Source organism: Microplitis demolitor, chromosome 10, assembly GCF_026212275.2.
Source record: "Microplitis demolitor isolate Queensland-Clemson2020A chromosome 10, iyMicDemo2.1a, whole genome shotgun sequence".
Classification (NCBI taxonomy): Eukaryota; Metazoa; Arthropoda; class Insecta; order Hymenoptera; family Braconidae; genus Microplitis; species Microplitis demolitor.
The window spans coordinates 3,044,533-3,068,389 of record NC_068554.1 but is presented as its reverse complement, the minus strand read 5'-3'; the positions used below and the strand labels follow the sequence as shown (position 1 = coordinate 3,068,389).

The window sequence follows — 23,857 nt, the reverse complement described above, 5'->3', positions numbered from 1 at the left end:
TTTCGACGATTTTAATTACTTAATTTTCATGACTGATAGTTTGAATTAATTGATTAAGACTTAACTTTTATTAGAGACTAAAAAATAGATAATAAATAAATTTAAAAAAAGTCGGCTAGATTGGCGTGTCCGAAGAACAGGCAGACCTATGGTAATATAGATGTTTTACTTTTCATTCCTGACATGGCAGCTACTGGACCACGTGCTGTTCAATCCCGCGCTGTGGATCTACACACCCGCGCCCGTGCAGACGCGACTATACTCTTATTTGGCGACAGAGTTTCTCAGCGACACCCAGATATACTCTAACGTACGTCGCGTCTCCACCGTTCTACAGACTGTCCACACTCTCAAGTATTATTACTGGGTCGCTAATCCACGTGCCAAGAGTGGAATTACTCCCAAAGGTTTAGGTAAATATTATTCTTTCGTTAATTGACACAATCATCAACACTTTGTTGTGAAAGATATGGAAAAAAAAAATGCGTCTAAAATTACGCGCTCTAGAATTTCGATGAAATTTAAAATCGTAGGAGGGAAACAAATTTTTTCTAAGACTCGATTGAGGTTAAATAGGTTCTAAATTATCCGTAAGAACGAAAGTAAGTAAAATAAATTCAATTATGAAATTTTTTTTTCGTCAATGAATTTACTTTTTATGCATATTCGAAATCATCCCGTAGTACCGTGATATACTGACACCAAATCTTGCAAACTGATATATTTGTAAGAAAACAAAAATAATTATTTCACAGATGGACCACGTCCTCAGCAAAAAGACATCTTGACAATTCGATCATGCATTTTACTATTCCTAAAGCAACTAATAATGATCGGCAACGGCGTAAAAGACGACGAGCTCCAGTCAATCCTAAACTACCTAACAACCATGCACGAGGACGAAAACCTCCATGACGTTCTCCAGATGCTAATATCCCTAACATCCGAGCATCCATCTTCAATGGTCCCCGCGTTCGACTCAAAGCAAGGAGTTCGTACAATTTTTAAACTTCTAGCCGCTGAGAGCCAACTGATTCGTCTCCAAGCTCTGAAACTTCTCGGATTTTTCCTTTCTCGCAGTACTCACAAGCGCAAATACGACGTAATGAGTCCCCACAATCTCTACACTCTTCTTTCCGAGCGATTATTACTGAACGAAGAAACTCTGCTTCTGCCAACGTACAACGTTCTCTACGAAATAATGACCGAGCACATAAGCCAGCATATTTTGTACACTCGTCACCCCGAGCCCGAGTCTCACTACCGCCTAGAGAACCCAATGATTTTAAAAGTTGTCGCGACTCTAATCCGCCAGTCAAAGCAAACAGAGCAATTGCTCGAGGTCAAAAAATTATTTCTATCAGACATGACTTTACTTTGCAATAACAACCGCGAAAACCGTCGCACTGTCTTACAAATGTCTGTTTGGCAAGAATGGTTGATAGCAATGGCATATATTCACCCCAAAAATACCGAGGAACAAAAAATATCAGACATGGTCTACTCATTGTTCCGCATGCTGCTACACCATGCAATAAAACATGAATATGGCGGGTGGCGAGTCTGGGTTGACACTTTAGCTATCGTACATTCAAAGGTATCGTATGAGGAATTCAAATTACAATTTGCCCAAATGTATGAACACTATGAAAGACAGAGATCGGACAATATCACCGATCCAGAAGTTAGACAACAGAGACCTATCAGTACTATTTCTGGATGGGAACAACAACTTCCGGCGAGCAATGGAAGCATTAATGGTAATGGCGCGATTGATAATGGAAGTGATGGCGGGTATAGAAATTGGAATGAAGATCATGCTATTGACAGAAATTACAAAGAGTATGACGCTATTGAAGGTAATGAAGTTGAGTCCAATGAACGGATGGAAGAAACTTGTAGCTGTGATTTAAACTCGATTGATAATACTGAAGAAAGTGATGGAAGTCCGTCAATTGTCATCAAGTCGCGGGATGTTGTTTCGTTGGATTCGAGGTTAAGTGAAATTGAAAAAACTGAGAGCTGTGGTATTGATAATAATGGCGATGGTAATTACGCTGATGATGATTGTCCTCGTGAGTTGGTCAGTGAAGATGAAAAGGCGGAGAAAGAAGGGGGTGAAGAGGGAAAAGATTGCGAGGAAGTTGAAGTTGAAGTTGAAGAGGTTAAAGAGAGTGATAATTTTGAGGTTAAAATTGTTGAGGTTATTGATGATAAAGAAGAAAAAGAGGAAAATAGTGTAGAAAAGAATGATGAAGAGGAAGTTAAAGAAGAAGAAGAAAATGTTAAAGAAGAAGTTGAAGAGAAAAGTAAAGAAGAAGTTAAGGAGGAAATTAAGGAAGAGGTTAAAGAGGAAATTAAAGAAGAGGTCAAAGAAGAAATAAAAGAGGAAGGAAATGAAGAAGTGAAAGAAAAAGTAGAAGCAGTTAAAGAAGAAATAGAAAAAGTTGAAGAATTAAATAATAAAATAATTGAAGATAATAAAGAAGACAATCAAACAGATGTAATTGATAATAAAAATAATGATAATGAAATTGTAAAAGAAATAATTAAAGAGAAGATTGAAGAGAATTTAGAAGAAAAAAAAGAAATTAATGAAGTAGATGTAATTAATGTAGTAAAAGATGTTGATGTAGAAAAGATTGAGGCTAAAGAGCTGGAATCAAATGACGTGGCATTAAAAGTAGAAAATAAAGAAGAAGAAAAAGAAGAAGAAGAAGAAGAAGAGAAAAATAAATCAAGTGATTTGAAAGAGAGTAATGAAGTAGTGGAGGCTCCGGTAATTGACAAAGTTAATGGGGATGTTAGTAATGAAGAAGAAAATAAAGATGAAGAAAAAACTGAAGAAGATACTAAAGGTGAAGTTAATGATGTCGAAAGTAAAGAAGATAAGGATGAAAAAGTGGAGGAGGCGAGTAAAGACGAGGAAAAAACGGTGATAAAAGAAATAGAAAATAATGAAGATGTATTGAAAGATAACGAAGATATAGTAAATGATAAAAATAATGGTGACAAGACTGATAAAGTCGATGATACGGATACTTTAGATACTAAAAGTATCAATTGCTCAACTAGCGTAATTAAAAGCACTGACGATTGTACGAGTGTTGAAATAAATGACGATAATGATAATGATAAATTAGCAGATGATTTAATAAATGGCGATTGTGCTGCTGATAAAATTATTGATGAAGAAAAGGAAGAGGTTAAAAAAGAAAAGCTGGTGGAAAAAAAGGAAGAGGTGGAAGAAGAAAAGGAGGTGGAAGAAATAAAAGAGAAAGAAGAGACGAGTAAGGAAGACCATTCAAGCGAACCGTCCAATATTTCTACTAGTATAATAAGTGATACAATCGTACCAGTGACAGACGATGTAGAAATAAATGATAGTAATAATATTAAAAATATAAATACGAATACTGTTACAGTAGTCGATGATAATATGCAAGTGCCAAATACCACAAAGACACAAACACAACAACCAATACCAACAATATCAACGGTCTGTGATGCAACTAAAAGTTTATCCGATGGTGTGCCTCAAGTTAATTCTAATGTGCTCGCAATGGACAATCCACTCGACCCAAGTGTCAGTGATATACAACTAAATACTATCTCTGGTTCCACTGTTCCTGGTCCCGCTGCTGCTGTTGATCATGATCACGAGCATGTTGATCCACATCGCAGGTCTAGTCTGCCAATAGTATCAGCATCCGAAGCTGATGTAGACGATCCAAGTGGCAGTGCTGGTGTCGGTCCTAGTGCTGCCAGTGCTGATGAAACAGTTGTTGTTAACGGTGATAATAAACGAACGGTTATTATTACTAATAAGAAAATATCTTCGCCACAAAAAAGACCACGCAGTGCCTCAACATCCACTCAAGTAGATCCCAATCACTTTGGTGAGTTTCGATGTTCTATTAATTAACTCTTTTATACATTTATTTATTTATTTTTTTTTATTGTAGAATCTAAAAGAGCGAAACAAGGAAATGGAACAAATAGACCGATGTTTAGTCCAGGACCAAGTCGACCACCATTTAGGATACCTGAATTCAAATGGTCTTATATACATCAAAGATTATTATCTGATGTTTTGTTTTCACTGGAAACAGATATTCAAGTTTGGCGAAGGTTTATATTTATTTATTTAAAACGAGTACTCTAATTTTTGAATTTTAAAAAAAATTTGTCATTACTCTTTCAAAAAAATTATTACATGAAAAAAAATTAATAAACTTTTTATTATTTTTCAGTCATTCAACAAAATCAGTCCTGGACTTTGTGAATAGCAGTGAAAATGCTATTTTTGTCGTCAATACCGTTCATTTAATTTCACAACTGGCGGACAATTTAATAATCGCCTGCGGTGGTCTATTGCCATTATTGGCATCTGCAACGTCACCGAATGTAATAAAATTTAATTAAATTAATTCGTCAGTAAGCATAAATAAATATATTAATTAAATTTCTGTATTTATTGACTACATTTCAGAGTGAACTTGATGTAATTGAACCAACTCAGGGTATGCCAATCGAAGTCGCAGTATCATTTCTTCAAAGGCTAGTAAATATGGCCGACGTCCTGATATTCGCTAGTTCTCTTAACTTCGGCGAACTTGAAGCCGAAAAAAATATGTCCAGTGGAGGAATTTTACGGCAGTGTCTGCGCCTGGTATTTATACATTTCGTACATACTTATACATAATTTTTTCCCAGCAGTATTAATCTCCATTTAAAATAAATTAAATCTCTATTTAAAATATTTTTTTTTTATAAATACTAAATATTAATTATTAGTAAAAGTCTAGAGCTAGAAAAGTAACAAAATAATTTGCATGAAATATTTTTATTTAGAAAATCTAAAATGTACATTAGTTCGAGTATCGAGGCTAGATTAATTTAATAAAAAAAAGTCTAGGGTATTTAAAGTAAATAAAACAAGAAAAAATAAATTAAACTGTCGCGTATTATATACATTTATTTATTTATTTATTTACGAGTATATAAATGCTTGTTTAGGTCTGTACTTGTGCTGTTAGAAACTGCTTAGAGTGTAAAGAACGTGGCAGAACTTACAGCATGTTAGGTCGTCAAATCGGTACTAGTAATAAATCACAGCACATACAATCTCTTATACGCGGAGCACAAACATCACCAAAGGTATGTATTTATTTTATTTTTAGTCAATAAATAACGAGTTTTTTTCTTTACAAATTTATTTACTTAATTTTAGTGTAGTATTCATTTTTAGACTACTGAGTAACTTCTAGCTTAAATAGTAATTGAAAAATAACATTAACAATTCACGTATTACTTTAAATATTATTCACATGTCTTAAAAATTAATTTTTTTTATTCTTTGTGTTTATAGAATATTGTAGATAATTTAACGAATCAATTGAGCCCAGTTAAAGATCCTGAAAAATTATTACAAGATATGGATGTCAATCGTCTGAGAGCTGTTATTTACAGAGATGTTGTAAGTTGATTTATTATTTATTATATTTATTTAAAAATTTAATATATGAGTAATAGGGTGGTTAAAAATTGAATTTTCTCAGGCGCATAAAAAGCTTCTTTTTAGTGAAAAAATACCTGGGGAATTTGGTCTCTTCTTTTTAAGTAAAAAAAAACCCGTGCTTCAGAAAATCAAACTTCACTTTTTGATACAATCGCGGTTTTTTTTAAATATCTCATGAAATATGCAAATTAAAGGAAAAAGTCATAGGAACAATTTTGTAGGAAATTAAATTCTTGACAAAAAAGGTCATATTCATTTTTTTAATAAAATGTATATTTATGAAGATATTTCAGAATAACTTTTTTAGATCTTATTAATTGAGCATTGAAAGGGTTACGAATGCTAAAAATAAAATTTTTCTAAGTATATAGAAACTACGACAAGCATTAATGATTGATATGCTACGAGTTACGAAGTTATCTACATTTAACAAAAAATGTCATTTTTAACATTCGTAATCCTTACAATGCTCATTTGATAAGATCTAAAAAAGTTTTTTTGAAATATCTTCATAAATATACATTTTATAAAAAAAATTAATATGACCTTTTTTGTCAAGAATTCAATTTCCTACAAAATTGTTCTAATGACTTTTTCCTTTAATCTGCATATTTCATGAGATTTAAAAAAAAACCGGGATTGTATTGCGTATGAACTTTGATCGTCCTGCGGCATATTCTTTTTACTTAAAAAGGAAAAACCAAATTCCCGAGCATTTTTTCACTAAAAAAAACTTTTCACATACCTGAGAAAATTTAATTTTTAACCACCCTAATGAGTAAGGTAAGAGACCTAGTACTTGATCACAGAATTAATACCTGATTAGAAAACTAGTATCAAATACTCATGTATTTGTATACCTATATTTACTAAATTCTACTAAATATATCTATAAAAATGTATGAAGTGATTGAGTACTAGTTCCCTGATTGTGTGCTAGGACTTTGGCCTTTCATATTTATAATAATAATAATTAATTAATTAATTACTTATAAAATATTTATTTATTTACAGGAAGAAACTAAACAGGCACAGTTTCTGTCTCTGGCAATAGTTTACTTCATCTCTGTACTAATGGTATCTAAATATCGTGACATTCTCGAGCCACCAATTTCCCAACGACCGCCGAGTCCCGTTCAAACAATCCAGACCAACGGTGCTAATATACGACCAGCGAGTCCTACAGGTAAATTTATCAATCAGACAAATGTTTTTCATACTAAATTAACACTACTAATTTATTAAAAACTTTTTAACAAATAAATTTACTAAGAAAAAAAAAATACATAGCAAGAACTCGAGATAGCAGTAACTAATTGGCTCATTTAATATTAATCACGCTAGATTATTTTTAAAATAAATTAAATAGCTGCATACATAATCATAACATTTATTTTCCAAAACTCTTATGTGTCAGATATATTTTTAATTATTATTTATACTTATATTTCTTTATATTATATATGACAAATAGTATCAAAATTAATTAACAAATAAATTTATATACATTTTTTACTACAAGTTTGTTTCGACTTCTTGTCTTTTAAAATTAAACGCATGGTTCTCATTAAGTTCCAAATATGAAGCATGAATTTTTTTTTTTAAATAAATACTGATTCAAATAAACGTAAAAAAAATATGAAATTTATATAGAATTGGAAAAATGATAAATAAACAATAGCTTCATAAATATGAATATAAATATAAATATATGAATATTCAAATAAATAATTGCGTAGACATAGACGATAAATAAATTTTAATAAACGTAATTTATAAATTTACCACCTTGTAGCAGCATGTGTGGTTGCACCCATATAGATGTTAATTTATATATTTATTTATTTTTATTTATTTATTATTTATTTTATTGTATGTATCTGACAGTAAGAGTTTTGATGTTTGTAAATTTGTATGCACTATTTAATTAACTCACACATTGATTAATATATTTATTAATTATTTTAATGATAAATTTAAATTGACTTCCGATCCTGAATTTTTAAATTTTATTAGCAGTTATTAGGATCCCAAAAAAAAATTTTTACAGTCACTGCTAAATATTTTTTAGTTCAAAAATGTTCTTTTTATTTATTTATTATTATTATTTTTTTTAAATTAATTAATAAAAATTCAAATTAAAAGCCAGATTCCCGCGCTTAAAAAAATTTCAAAAATCTATAATTTTATTATTTATTTTTGAACAATAAAAAAAAATTTAAGAACATTTTTGCAAAAATTTTTAGTAAGTGACTAAAAAATAATTTGATTATTAAAGCCCTTAAAAAAAAATATGTATATATATATATATATATACATATATATGTGGCGAGTGGATTTTCAGAGGGTGAAAAAATGGGTAATTAAATAAAATTGTCTTAGGAGATGGTAACGGTGGTGGAGGAGGTCGGCCTCTGTTTCCACAGTGGTCTCACCACGTGTATCCTCAGTTCCTTCCGGGTTCTCACCCCAACGCCAATGCAAATTTAAATGCCAACCACCATCACATCAGCCAGCACCACCACCAGCACCCGCTACCACCACCGACTGCCAGGCACTCAAATCGCCAGAATCCCTCAAATTATTACATTCCAAACCATCATAGCAATCATTATAATAATCATCATCATCATCATCAAAATAATAATTATAATAATTATCATCGTCATCACTACTATCATCATCATAACAACAATAATAACAATAATAATAATAACAATAACAACAATAATAATCACCATCACGCGCTTCAAAAGCATAACGAGCCCCGAAACCTTTATCATAGAAATTCAGGTGTCGGTCTGCAAGGTAATTTCCATTGCTCCAACCTTTTTTATTAAATTTTATTAACTTCCCAAGTAGCACACTTGGCGTTGTGACATCTATAAGATGCCAGTTTTTTGACATATCGATAAGACAGCAAAATGTTGACAACAACTAGAAATTTGTCATGGAAAAAATATCTGATTAAAGACTTGACACGAAAAATAAATTACGTATAATTGTCATCTAAATGATTTTGTTTAAAAATATGACAATTTTCCGATAACTCCTAGGGCTGATATCTGTATTTCTTATTTATATAAAAAAAAACTTGACTGAGAGAAAAAAAAATTCTTTGTCCTTTTGAAAGATATTTTTTGACATCTTAAAATTGTCTATTTGCTACTTGGGTTGTTATCAATTAGGAGTTCCCAAGTAGCACTGTTAACTTTGTGACATCAGTAAGATAAAAATTTTGAGGCTGTTTTTTTATATATCGATAAGGCATCAAAATGTTGACAACAATCAGAAATTTGCGTCATGGAAAAAGTATCTGCTTAGATGACTTAATATAATTGACAGCAAAAAGTAAATTACAAATAATTGACATCTATAATAAGTCACCTTATCTGAGGCAGAAAAAAGAAGACAAATTTTCTATTACTTCTAGGGCCAACATTTGGATGTCTTATTTATATTAAAAAACTTGGCTATGATAAAAAAAAGTTATCTTGTCTTTTTTAAAGGCATCTTTATGACATCGTAAAGTTGTCAATGTGCTACTTGGGTTACTACTCATGTGTTATTTAGATTTTTAAACACGGAATGAATTACTGTCGAATGTCAGCACTTGTTTGTCATCCCTAAGCCCTTTTACCCTCGATTTTTATATTTCTTTCGTCCCCAGCTTCGTTTTATTATTATTTAAGAATGATTATATATTTATTTACAGCTTCCGTATTTTTTAAATTAGTACTTCATATATTTTTTTTAGATTTGCCCATTGGCTCTGGATTTTATCACTGTGTGTTTGTTGTTTCACGTTTTATTTTTTTATTATCGTCAGGAAATTTAACCATTTTTTTTAGAAAATTTTTCTTTGATTACAAAAAAAAATTCACTTTCATTCTCCAGGTATTTTTTACAGCTTATAAATTTTTACGCAAAAAAATACCTGGAGTAAAATTAAAATTTTTCAAATCATAAAATTTTCTTTTTAAAAAAAAATGAAATGAAAATTTGTTATCTATGACAGCCATTGATTGGATTATTTGTATATTGACGCAATGAAAATATCAATGCTCCTATTTAATTAAATGAAAATCTGAAGAAAAAATAATTGTTTTATATTTTTTTTTCGATTGTTTGCCTGTCATCGTAACATTTGTTAGCATGAATACATTTATGTATTCATGTTATTCAAATCATATATTTATTTGGTACGAGAACGTGAAAATTTATTGAAATCTTTCCACGTTTATAGCGGATTTAATTGTGAAAAAAAAAAAAAAACAGTTGATTTTATAGATTCAATTGGACGTGGAATTTTTTTAGTAAAATTGTTTTCATTTTATTGTACAGCATGTCTAGAAATTACAGGTGTTTTATAGGTTTTTATTTACTGGAATAATGAAAAAAAAAAAAAAAAAAAAGAAGAAGAATATTAATCGCTAATAAATGATTTTTTGTTATAGAGAGTGGAGGAATTATGAGTCAATCGGGTTCGCAAGATGATGGTGAATATGAAGTTATAATTGTTGATGAAAATAATTCGAGTATACTCGCTGATCATGATGTAACATCATCTGGACCACCTTCAACGAAGGTAATATTTTTGGTATTTAAATATAATTATTTTAAAATATTTGAATAATAGAATGAATTTTCATAAACATTAAAAATATTTTTTGTCTAAACGGTTTCAAACTGTCATTTGATAAATAGTTAAATTTTTAAAAATACCAAAATTTATTTGAAGGGGACCACTAGTATGAAATTTTGGAAAATTAGTTTTTTTTGCAGTTCGATAGTCTATAGCTTCAAAAATAACATACTACTTCTAGTGCATAATCGAATAGTTTTTTTGAGTTACAGCTTGAAGAGCAGCCGCTTATCGATTCTCGAAAATACATTTTTTAAAATTGCATCTATGACTCGAAGACAAATCATCCGATCGATTTGATTCGAATTGCAGTTTCTTTTATATATGTTTCTACGTACCATGAACCTCCAGTTTTTCGATCGAATCAAAAATGTAATTTTTCCAGGCCAAAAATCATCAAACCGCGCGAAATTTGAAATTATTTTTAAAAATCCCGCCATTTTGTTAAATTAAAATTTTTTTCTTAGCCCGAGGGTCGTCGTACGGGAAATACCTTCTAGTTTAATAAACTTTTTGGTTTTTTTGATTTCCGGCACTATGAGGTCGCTATCACTGCAGCAGTGGGGGGACTTTTTTTAAGCGTTGGGAGATTGTGAATAACTCGCTGAATTTTGAATTTTTTTGTCCAAAAATTTAATCTTGCATTGATTTTATATCCACAAATATATCCTTCAAACATAAAAACATTCCATGCAGTAGTTTTCTTTAAAAAAATTACCAAAAATCATCGTTTTTTTCAAGCAGTCCCACTAGTGGTCCCCCTTAAATAAAAAAAAAAAAATAATAATAAATTTTTTTTATTATTTATTCATTGTGGTTAAAATTAAATTTCCATACTTAGAAAAAAATTATTTTTTTTTTATTTATATATTGTGGTAAAAATTAAATTCCATATTAAAAAAAAACAATTCATTTTTTTTATTTAATTATTTATTTAAAAAAAAAAAAAAATTGATTTGTTAGAAAAATATTAAAATCGACCAGTACAAAATAAAAACAAAAAAAAAATAAAAATCTACCAAAATAATTAAAAATTTTATCAATAGGCACATTTAGCATGTGCACGAGACACAATCGCACGTATAAATTTCTATATATATATATATATATATATATATATATATATATATATAACAGTGACAATGACAATGGCAACGATATATATATAACAAATAGTCGATCGTAAATAAATAAATCTAAACTATTGAATATTTAAATGGTAGAAGTGGTCTGCGATGTTGAGCATGTACATTGCTTATTACTTATTATTTAAATACCGATGTCTTGCATTTTATTATAAAATAATGTAATACAGAACGTACTTTGAATAATACAATAATGTAACACTAGTATAACACTATGGTATTTTATATATATTAGCGTAAAGTTAAAAGATAAATGTATTTATATTTATTTTTATTATCAGTATCAGAAAGGTTTAGCACGTAGCAATCGTATACAAGAACGTGAAACGTGACTTGAAATAATAAATAATGTCATGACTTTTTATTCTTTAACTTTAACTACACTTTCAAACATCATAGATAGACATTTTTATATATTTATAGATTACAGTATAATTTATTATTTATTATTTCGGTTTTAATCAGCTACTTAAGTTCCTTTCTTTATTTTTTACTCTCCAATGGCGCATTTGCATCTCTGTATAAACGAGTTTACGGAAATTATAATTTCACTGGCACTCGCATAAGTTTACAGTCATATTTTATAATATACCATTAAATAAATAAATATTTTTGATCTCAAATTAAGCCTAGTAAAATATTAAGGCCCATAATTTTCTGTTTCATTTTATTTTAAGCGTTCAGAGGACAAAGAATGTGAAATTTTTGAAAAACATAGCGAGCCCTAAACTGGAAGTAATTTCATATAAATGTTCATAATACAAAATTTTTATGAAAAGTTTTAAATCAAAAATATTTCAAAAACGTCCATGATTTTTTTAGTTTCTTCTATTAACCGTCAAAATTAAAGAAAAAAAAACCATTAAGTACCAAATTTTTCGATTATTTTTACAAAATAATCATTTGCGTGTTTTCCTAATTAAATAAAGTTACTAATTATTATAAATATGATTGTACCTGATTCAGGTAGAGATGTAAATGCCCAACTTACCCCATTTTGTAAAAAATTTGCAGAGTGAATGCGAATTCCATCTGTAGTAAATGTAAAACGTATTATTTTAATTTATTTAAATTTCCCAGAATTTTTACTTTGGGGAATTTATTTTTAATTAAAAAACTCCGCTGAAAAAAGTCCCGCCTTTTTTCGAATTCAAAACTCCAAATGAAGTAAATTTTGACTTAATGATGATTCGTATTCACTTTCGATTTTTTACATGGAGAAATTGGTCTCGAAATTCTATGGTGTCATAGCAAAGCCAGACCATGCTGGTCACCTGACGGAAATCACAGTAAACATGCAAAAATTACCATGAACATAGTAATTTTTGCATGTGTTTACTTCGATTTCCGTAAGGTGGCCAACATGATCCTGCTTCATTACACGAAGAAATTATTTCCATTTGAAATGTTATGGTGTCATAGCAAAGCCGGACTTCGTTGGCCACCTAGCGGAAGTTGAAGTAAACACGAGCAAAAATAACTATGACTGTAGTAAAATTTCCAATGGTTACATTACAAATTGCTTGACATTGTAAATTTTACTATGGTCATAGTAATTTTCCATGTGTTGACTCTAATTTCCACTAGGTGGCAAACATAGCCTAGTAAAACCCTGGACCCATAACATTTCAAATAAGAATAATTTGTTCCTGTAACAAAGCAGGACCCTGTTGGCCACCCAACGAAGTCCGGTTTTGCTATGACACTAGAGTAATAATGGGGCAAGTGTGCGCAAACCCATGGATTTCAATGAAATGAATGGGTTTGCGCATACTTGTCTTACATGGCTACAGAATTTCAAAGGGTAATTTCTCCGTAAGTTGACATCCCTAATTATGATTTAATAAATTTAATTTATTATTTATTTCTGACCATTAGTTACTTATATACGAGCATGTTAATTTCTATTTTCCGGTACTCTCAACGTGTTAATCCCTACTCTGTGCTTGCAATTACTATGCGTACTAACTACTGATTCTGAAGGGAGGACACAGTGGTGTACCTCGATCACAACCTATTCTTGAGGATTACAACACCACATCTGAACCGTCTATTGGTTCTTCAAAACGTACAGAAGTCCCAAGATTAACAACTAAGGTAATAATCGACACAAAAACAAGGGGCTCAATAATGTTTAATAAAATTTATTAATTATCACCAATTAATAATCATAAGGATCAACATTACCCAAATTGTCTTTAATAAATTTTCATAATTCGTTATAAATTTTCATAAAGATATATAATATACATATTTTTAAATACGGTTGACACTTTTTTACTCCACGCTTCGATAATAACTGAAAGCTTATTATTTATTCGATTATTATTTCATCTAATTATTAATTATTTATTAGAAGATTGCAGTAGTGTAAACTGTATTGCATGGTTTACTTTAAATATCTTGTCAATTTATATACTTACTTATTTGTCATTTTATTATTATTAATATTAAAATTTTAAATTACAAGCTTAGATTAAAACATCTAGAGTCTGTAGTCGTGTTTGAGTGAAATGTGTGCTTGAGATGAAGATTTTTGTACAGTTAATTAAGCGTTTCGTTAATCAAATGAATATTTTTTTATAGAGTAATGATTCAATTGAAGAAGCAATGCATCGTAGTAATTTAACAGCTGACCCGAGTCCATCAGATATTACGACAGACAACGAAAACAAACATAATTCATCGGAGGAAGCTTGGACGGACGTTAATCTCAATGAAGATACTGATACTGTACAAATTAATAACGCACGTGATGACCCACGAAATATACATAATATCGCACATTCTCATGGTAATTATTATTTATTTTTTTTTAATTATATTAACTAAGTTTGATGAAAAAACGCGAAATAGTTCGCAAATGAGGATTTCTGAAATTTTTTGTTCTTTATATCCTCGAGTAAGAGAAACCCCAAAAAGTTTTGAATAAAAATTATTTTCGAGATACTGACCATGTCTTTCTGTGAAGATTGGTCCTTAACTTTTGTTCGGTTGAAGATGACTCGGCATAATTTTGACATTTATTCTTCATTTCGATGTCCTCGAATAGGAGATACCATAAAAAGTCCTTAGAAAGATTTCATTTTCGAGTCCAGGCTCATATGAGGATAAATAAAGATAAATGAGGATTAATGAGGATGACTATCCATCAAGAGTAGCACGTAACTTTGCTCCTGTTGGGAATAACCCATCACAACATTAACGTTTTTTGTTTATTATGATGCCCTCTAGTAGGAAAAGCCATGAAAAGTCCTGGGAATAATTTATTTTTGGAGTTGAGACCCATATTAGGATGAATTAGGATGGGTGGACATGGGTTTAGATGATTCTTTATAAAGAGTAGCCCGTAACTTTGCTCCTGTTGGGAATAACCCATCACAACATCAACATTTTTTGTTTATTATGATGTCCTCTAGTAGGAAAAGCCATAAAAAGTCCTGGGAATAATTTATTTTTCGAATTTAGACTCGTATGAGGATGAATGAGGATAACTATCCATGAAGAGTGGCCCGTAACTTTGCTTCTATTGGAAATAACTCATGACGATACTGACGTTTGTTGTTCATTTCGATGTCCTCTAGTAGAAAAAACCCCAAACAGTTCTGAGATAGATTTATTCTTCAAGTCCAGCTCCATATGAGGATAAATGAAGTTATAGTTATGCCCATAGAAGAATCATCTTTTCTCCCGTCATTTTTTTTGTACAATCAAATCTTTACTGCGCATGCGCGTTTGTGCAAATCCACAGGCTTCATCATAGTCAAGTAGTGGGAGACTACTAATATATAGTACAGTTTATAATTATCATGATAAAGTGCGCGCGCAGATTTTTTCAAATATCTTCTTATTAAAAACAATTTTCCGGTCATTAACAAGAAGAATTATAACTATTACGCTCCATATAATAGAATTAATTATATTTAATCAATAAATTATGTAATTACGCACATAATACACCTGACATTACACACTTTCATAGTAATTAACATTCTCTAAATTTTTAGGTTATAAATTTAAATTATTTATAAAAGCCTAGGAATTTTAAATTTCTATCAGTGATAATTTAAAAAATTTAATTTTATTAAACTTTATGCAATAAAATTTGAATATTTAATTGGTAATTTATAATAACAATGAATTTATAAAATAGGTAACCAAGATAATGAAGGAAATGTATTGGAACAAGAGTCACTTGGAGATACAGAACGCGGGGAAAAACCAACGGGAGAAATATCTGTTGTAAGAATACCCGATCGGTTGGTAATGACATCAGCATCTCCGCGTCCGGACGATTTACCGATAAAGAGTCTGGTGGAACATTTGCCCGTGCCAACGCCGTCACGCGAAGCGTCGCTGACACAAAAACTTGAGATGGCCCTCGGCTCTGTCTGTCCACTACTCCGTGAAATAATGGTCGACTTTGCTCCTTTTTTATCTAAAACTCTTGTCGGTTCACACGGCCAGGAATTACTTATGGAAGGCAAAGGGTTAACGACATTTAAAAATAGTAATTCTGTCGTCGAACTTGTCATGCTGCTGTGCTCTCAAGAATGGCAAAATTCACTGCAAAAACACGCTGGACTAGCTTTCATTGAATTGATCAACGAAGGAAGGTACACTTTTATTTTAAATACATTTTTATTTTATCAAATCATAATATTTACTAAGAGGATTCATTTTATTTATTATTTTTTTTTAGATTACTGTCACATGCAATGAAAGATCACATTGTCAGAGTAGCCAATGAAGCTGAATTTATTCTTAATCGTATGCGTGCTGATGACGTTCTCAAGCATGCTGATTTTGAGGTATTTTTTTTAATTATTAATAATTATACAGAAAAAAAATTTTCTTGGAGCAAAAGAAAATTTTTTGAGGCGAGAAAAAAATTCTTGTTCCCAGAATTCCTATTTTTTTTTGTGTAATTAATCAATTGATTGGGGATAACACGGTTTCCTTACCGCCAAAATACTGCGAAGACTTTTAAAGAATAAAATGTTTCGATATCTCGCTTAAATTTCGACAAAAATCGAATTTGAGCAAAATGCGATTTAAAAAAAAAATTAAAAAATTTCAATAACTTTAATTTTTTTTTAATTTTTTATCGGAAATTAAATTCAGAGTCAAAAATTTTGAAAAATAGTACGTCTGGATTAGTTGATTTTTGAAAAAGTTACAGCTATTTGAAAAAAAGTCTTATTTCTCGTTCTGCAATAATTCGCGGTCAATTAGCTGCACCACAGAAATCGTAGACTTCCCCATTGATTAATAAATTAATAAATTATTTATTATTACTATTATTTTTCAGTCACAATGTGCCCAGACACTTTTAGATCGTAGAGAAGAAGAAAGAATGTGCGATCACTTGATAACCGCAGCACGAAGGCGTGACAATGTCATTGCAAGCCGTCTATTAGAAAAAATACGTAATATACTATCAAACAAACACGGCGCATGGGGTTACATGGATCCAATGGCTGCTAAGTAAGTGACAGCTTAAATTATCAGTGTAAAAAAAAATATATAATTATTTATTTATTTATTTATTGATGCAGACTAACAGAGTATTGGAAACTGGATGCCTGGGAGGACGATGCAAGGCGACGTAAACGTTTTGTACACAACCCTCTGGGTTCGAGTCATCCCGAAGCAACATTGAAAGCCGCTTTGGAACACGGCGCACCAGAAGACGCGATTCTCCAAGCACGCGAAGAATTTCACGCTCATCTCGCAGCTTCGCGTGCACATCAGCAGCAGCTACAGTCCGCGGATCTTATGGATGACAGTGAATTGCTGTCTGACGATAGGGATCTTGACAGTGATTTGACAGGTAAATTAATTATTTAATATAAATTTATATATATACATAAATAAATTTATGAATTTAATTACAGGGCCAATAAACATTAGTACAAAAGGAAAAATAATAGCTCCCGGTATCGTGGCGCCGGGTATTATTTCAATAACGTCAACGGAGCTGTATTTTGAGGTGGACGAGGAGGATATTGAATTCAAAAAAATCGACAGTGAGGTAAGTCATATATATATATATATATATATATATATTTTTGTTTTTTGTATTATTAATTATTATAATTAGGAATCGGTAATTATTTAATCTCCAACTGAGTCCAAGCTGTTAATATTTTACCTCCCACGTCTTTAAAATTTTTATTTGCATCTCACCTGGACAAATAAAATAATAAAAATATGTATATATACATATTATAATGTTAAATTAAAATACCGGTTAGAAAATTTTCAATTGGATCGATCTCTCACTCTCTGTTTAATACGCGATTAAAGTTGCTCGTTAGTAGTAATAAACTCCGTTGAAAATAATAATAAAAAAGATAACGAATAGAAAGAGAGAGAGAGAGAGAGGGAGGGTGGGAGGGATGGAAAGAGATAAAAGAGATTACGGCGCCGGTTATTTCGAAGAATCTTCGGCGATGGATCACTCGATAGCCGAGTCGAGACTTAAGCGATCGTAATGCGCACGCAGGCGGATACTGAATAGTGGCCCCGGGGAGAGAATGCATCTTGTGGTTCCCGGTCCACGTTGGTCCACAACTCCCTCACTGATCATCATAATTTTTTTTTTTTATTCATCCTCTTGCTCCCACACCTTAACATTTTCTTGTATAATGGCCGTGGCAAACGTATTTATCATGATTTATCGTTTACACGAGCCTCCTCTACACTATACACACTTCTATAAACATATATATGCATGTATGTATATATCTATAAATATATACCACACAATTATGGATTGTAAATTATTGATTGCCGGTAAAAGGCATTAATATGTAAAAACAAATAATGATCCACCCTTTATATTTATTATTTAATTCCATGCTTTAGCCGGGTCAGTAATAAAATTTTTTAAACTAATTGATAAATTATTAAAATTAGTTCATTTTTTATTTTCAATCCGTAAATTTTAAAAATTTCCCCAACAAAAATTGAAGGGAATTAAATTTTCTTGGTTCAAAATATTAAATTGCAAATATCTTCTAAACCATTAATTGTAGAGGATTTTATATCATGACCAAAATTGTAGGAAATCAAATTTCCTTTAAAATGACTCCGTATTTCATATATTTGTCTCTTATATTTGAATAGATATCAGCCGCCAAATCTTCAATAGATTTAAAATCTTAATTAAAATTATTTTATTTAGTATATTTTTAGAACCATCAACTTTATGAAATTTTCCACAAGGATAAAAAATGTAGGGAATTAAATTTCCTTTAAAATGACCTCATATTTCATATATTTATCTCTTATATTTAAAAAGATAGCCACCAAATCTTCAATAGATTTAAAATCTATTAATTAAAAAAAAAAAATACATAATTTCAAAACCGCGAATTTTTATTCTCCAAAAAAAAAAAAAAATTATTTATCTTCTAAAAAAAATATATATACTTTACAAATTAATATATGGTTTGAAAAATACACACTGCATATTATATACAACACATAGCAGCAGTTAAGCAGCAAGTAGGCAGACAGGGAACTGAGCAATGCATATGTATGACGAGTTTTAAAAAAATATATAAAAAGACTTGATGTATTACCGGTGACGTTATAATAATGCAGCAATAATTACTACCGACTTGGTGGCGGTGGACGACTCGTTTTAAATATACCCATTGAAAATTCAGCCATATTTCGTAGCCATTATTCTTACACACACACACACTTACCCTCATCTTAATATCTACCTCAAGATCTCGTCTTGACTTATACTCGACGATAAATAACATCCTTTTATTTATATTTATTTACACTTAACTAAATATAAATATTAAATTTAATCATCACATTTTTCCCAATTTAAATAAAGTAGCCAATATAAATAAATGTATACAAAAATAAGTAGCACTGCTCAGGGGATCATTTCAACATCAATCAATATTGTTGGTTTAATATTTTATTTAAAGCATAATGGCCCAAAAAAGTAAACAACCACCGCTACAAACTGCCCAACGGGTTTTAAAAAAATATTACTCATCCAATCCAGCAAAAGTGAAACAGGCGGGTTAAACTTTTAAACTCAGCCGTGTAATTACAGCTATTAAGCCCTAAAATTTACTGGTGGTCTAATCAATCTTATCATATCTATACTATCTAAAAATTCTCCTACTATTCATTCATTTATTTATTTATTTATTTATTTATTTATTAGAGGAATTGATAATTATTATTAATTAATAAAAACAATAAAATAACACAAAATAAAATGATGAATAGCGGCCACCTGTAGATTCATTCACTAATCTACGCTCGCTAAGCAAACAGCTCAACGACCCTATTATTATCGTTGACGTTGTGAGTAGCGCCCGTATCCGTTTTTTATTATTATTTATTTATCTTGGTCCTTTTTTAGCATCGATATTTATCGCTTGCAAAAGGTATCCACTGTCTCTCCCTGTCTCTCCCTCTGTTTTTTTCTCTCTCGGTTGCTGTTGCCCGGTTCCTGTTGCTCGTTTAATATAATTCAAGACATATAAGACCTTTAATCATTTAAGTTGGTGAACATACTGATTAAATGGATCATTTTCACGTCACTCTTCACCACATTGATTTTCGATTTCTTAACAGTTCGTGGCAATTATCTTTTAACGTACGTTTAAACACGTGAACCACCTGCTCAAATAAAATAAAATAAAAAGTAAATAAATAAATGAAATAAGAGGAGTAATTATTCAAATTTTATGTATGCTGTATATTTGTATATGTGGATGTTTATTTATTCGCTGTAATTTTGAATTTGTTTTTTATTAATTAGCTAAGTATGAGATAAATTATTAGTATGGATATGAAAGATGGTTATATTGAAAAGTTAAACGTATAATTAATGATACGTTGATCGTTTGTTATACATCGCGTTCATGCACCTGGTTATTTTGTACAAAATCACGATCAGTATGAGGTTTTATCGCTGGGTAAAGTGTAATCTACCTGTGAGGTCGAAGAATTAACGAGTGGATGCCTCTATGATGTGGATACTGGATATAGTGGTCCTGGTTGTTTATTTTTTTATTTTATATATTCATACTAAAAATTAATTTTTTTATTTTAATTTGCTATTTTATTTTTGAGAAAAGGAAAAAAATAAGCGAAAGCTTTTGTAAATTTTATTATTATTTTTAATAATGAAATTAATGAATTATTAAATTTATCGTTGTAGATAAATAATAAGTTGTTTTAAATTGTTTAGACTGTTGATATGGAAATTTTAATTTAACGCGAAAAAATAAGTGAATTGATTAGTAATCAAAATTATTTTGTATTTTTTTTATTTGACATTCAGTTGGAAATAGTTTTTGTACCGTTGGCTTTAGAAATATTGTGCAAACGTAAATTGTTGAGGTTATTTGCGGTGTAATGAGATTTTTTGAAAATTTACTAAGTAAATTTTTCTAAAAATCGAATTTTAGTTTTCAGAAATTTTGAAAATTTGAATTTTTCGCGGTATCGGACGATTAATTGCAAATATCTCTTGAACGTTTCAATTTAGAGAATTTTTCAAAGAAACAAAAAATGTTGGAAATTGAATTTTCTTTCCAGCAACAACCTTTTCAATAGAATTTTCTGGTAAACTTAAGAAAATATGCATGTTGGAAATTTTTGAAAACTTGAATTTTAGTTTTCGCGGTATTGGACAATTAACCGCAAATATCTTCTGAACGGTTCGGTTTAGAGAATTTTTTAAAGAGACAAAAAATGTTGGAAATTGAATTTCCTTTCCAGTGACCACCTCTTCAATAGAATTTTCTGGTAAACTTAAGAAAATATGCATGATGGAAATTTTTGAAAATTTGAATTTTAGTTTTCGCGGTATCGGACAATTAATCGCAAATATATTTTGAACGGTTTGATTTGGAGAATTTTTTAAAAAAACAAAAATTGTAGAAAATTAAATTTCCGTTGTCACAACTACAGTTTCAATGAGTTTATCTTATATACTACATAAGATATACGTTGAATTTCATAAATGAAAAATTTCAATTTTCCTCTGCTAGCAAATTTAAAAAAATATTTTTCAAACTATTGACCCATTAAACTTTTCCAAGAAAAAAAAATAAAAATTTTATTAAAATAATTAGAAAGAAGTTTAAAAACAAAATTTAAGATAATGTAAATATTTAGGTAAAATATATTATCAATGTCTTAAAAAACAAACAAAGTATAAAAACGTATCCTATGAATCCTACAATTTAACGATTATTTTGACAAGGGTATGATCTTTTGACAGGTTGTTGGCCTTAATCGTGCCCTCTAAAATTTAAAAATCTACCTAATAAATGCCCACTTTATAAATAATCATTTTTTAAAACACACAGTTTTAAAATTATTTTGAAATATTTCAATTTTCTCACAAAAATAATTTCACTTTATTATCAAAAAAAAAAAAAGTTTTATTAATTAATCAATGCAATTAATTTAAAGATAAATAATATATTTAAAATAAAAATTAACTTATTTAAATGTTCTACCGTTTTACTGTTAACATTGACAATATTTATGCGAAAATATACACATATACAGTAAACATTTATTATTATCACAGTTACACTGTCGACGTAATCATCTAAATGATACGCTAAAAGTATACTCTGACATTAATAACCTATTCTAAAGATAAAAATAAAATTTAATGGGATTTTTATATTCTTATTTTATTTTTATACAATATTGATAATTTTAAACCATAAACGGAATACTTAACAAATAATTATTAAGATTAAAAATAGATTTAAAAAGACGAATCAGCTTGCTTTATATTATACATATATATGAAGGGAGAGGGGGAGGGGGCAAAACGGGCTACTCAGTATTCGGAGAATCAAAAACGTTAAATATTTTTTTTGTTAATGAAATTCAAAGTGAACAGAAAAAATTTTCAGCTGTCAAAAAACAAATTTCGTTTTTTGCGGGTAAAATGGGTAACCTAAAAAATGTGAAAGAAAAAATTTTCTTACAAGTAATTTATATAAAGAAAAAAAATATTTTTATAGTTTTTATTATAAAAAAAAAAATCATTAACATTTTTCGTTTCACTTTCGATTTTTTGAAAAAGTTTAAAATAAAAAATTCAAAATAATGCTCGGTTATATTTGCAAGTAATTTTGGTATCTTTAAAAAACAAACTTTTTTTTAAAAAATCCCCCCACCCCTCCCGTAATATAAATATACTGTCCGAGCTTGTTGTAAGCAATTTCCTTCGCGCTTTTCGTTACTTCAAAACTCCTCATTCTTGAGTCGCTTTAATTTCATATGAACCCCTTGTTATAAACATCGTTCATATTTTATTCAAATCAAATTTTTTTTAAATTGAATAGAATTTCGCCTCAATATAAATAGTTCGTCATTAACTTTGATTTGTGCAGAATTTATTACTGATTACTGGTTTTTTTAACGCAATTTAAATCTTTGCTTATAACGAGCCACTTGCAAAAATTCACACATTTAAAAAGCGCGCCGAGACTGTTCGAGCAGAAAAATCTGGATTTTTTCAAAAAATTTTTTCCCCCTCTATCCCGGATGATTGCTTATAACGAGCTTGGGTACACGAAAAAAAAATAAAATAAAGACATACGTGAATAGAGGGAGGTCCGCCCGCGGCTGGAGACGCAGCGTACTTTGAATTATGACTTAGGTTAATTATACAAAACATTCAATTATATATCTTACAGTAAAGTACACTCATATTTATAAATATATTTAAATATAAAAAAAACATATATATTTTCAACAATCTCATATAATTATTCATATATTTATTTATTTGTTTAATAAAAAATATTTATTCGCATAAAAGGCCTGGGTAAATTAATGAAAACTTATGGCGTAAAAAAACAAAAAGTATTCATATGTGATTTATGGTCGCGTAATAATTTTAATCGTGTATAGTACGAGGTATGTGGTATTTTATGCCATAAACTATGATGATCAATGCGTAATTTTCTGCGTATGATATAAATGTATAAATACATATGGCTGTAGTTGATCATCGCTGATATTAAAGATCGAAAAAATAATAAATTTATTATTTTATTTATAAGTAAAGTAAATTTTATTTGATCATAGATAAAGATAAAAAGTTTGATCGTTAGTACTGATTATGAATATTTTTTTTTTTATATGTATATTTAGTTTCTTAGGTTTAGTTGCCAAGTTAAAGTCCCACACTATCGAATCGTACGACCATTTATCACGCCATGGTACTTGAGATGCCTTAAAACAAAGCCATGGGAGCGTTTTGAGAAGGGTTGCCTTAGCATGTATACCAGCGGATCGTGGTTCGTGGTCCCTGGTCCGTGGCCTGGGCAACCAACGGTTTGCATGGGAGCAAGTGAGAAGGAAAATATCTTAAGATTATTGGCGAAACGAGTAGCGGGAGAAAGTATGTGTATCGAGGTGTATAGTATAGAGATGATGATAAAAGTTTAGTAGTATTGGTTTAGAGAAGTACGGGATTGCCATAACGCAGAGAAGTTTACGTTTACGCGCCGGCGCCGGCGCCCC

At 30.0% G+C, this 23,857-nt stretch overlaps 1 protein-coding gene across 6 annotated transcripts in view; it reads left to right on the top strand.

The window, feature by feature from the left end:
- Window positions 1-23,857, top strand: part of LOC103570073 (neurobeachin) — a 154,160-nt gene that overhangs the window by 95,994 nt on the left and 34,309 nt on the right. For 3 of the 6 annotated variants that reach the window (XM_053742551.1, XM_053742549.1, XM_053742553.1), the window contains 16 exons: window positions 191-413; window positions 756-3,899; window positions 3,966-4,131; window positions 4,254-4,407; window positions 4,493-4,672; window positions 5,020-5,160; window positions 5,372-5,479; window positions 6,536-6,707; window positions 9,979-10,109; window positions 13,295-13,408; window positions 13,898-14,105; window positions 15,465-15,927; window positions 16,014-16,122; window positions 16,623-16,798; window positions 16,870-17,144; window positions 17,209-17,345. In XM_053742551.1, coding sequence (XP_053598526.1) covers window positions 191-413; window positions 756-3,899; window positions 3,966-4,131; window positions 4,254-4,407; window positions 4,493-4,672; window positions 5,020-5,160; window positions 5,372-5,479; window positions 6,536-6,707; window positions 9,979-10,109; window positions 13,295-13,408; window positions 13,898-14,105; window positions 15,465-15,927; window positions 16,014-16,122; window positions 16,623-16,798; window positions 16,870-17,144; window positions 17,209-17,345 — 5,901 coding nt within the window. Of the gene's footprint in view, window positions 1-160; window positions 414-755; window positions 3,900-3,965; window positions 4,132-4,253; window positions 4,408-4,492; window positions 4,673-5,019; window positions 5,161-5,371; window positions 5,480-6,535; window positions 6,708-9,978; window positions 10,110-13,294; window positions 13,409-13,897; window positions 14,106-15,464; window positions 15,928-16,013; window positions 16,123-16,622; window positions 16,799-16,869; window positions 17,145-17,208; window positions 17,346-23,857 lie in introns of all 6 variants that reach the window. The other 3 variants (XM_053742550.1, XM_053742548.1, XM_053742552.1) reach the window with 2 other exon arrangements.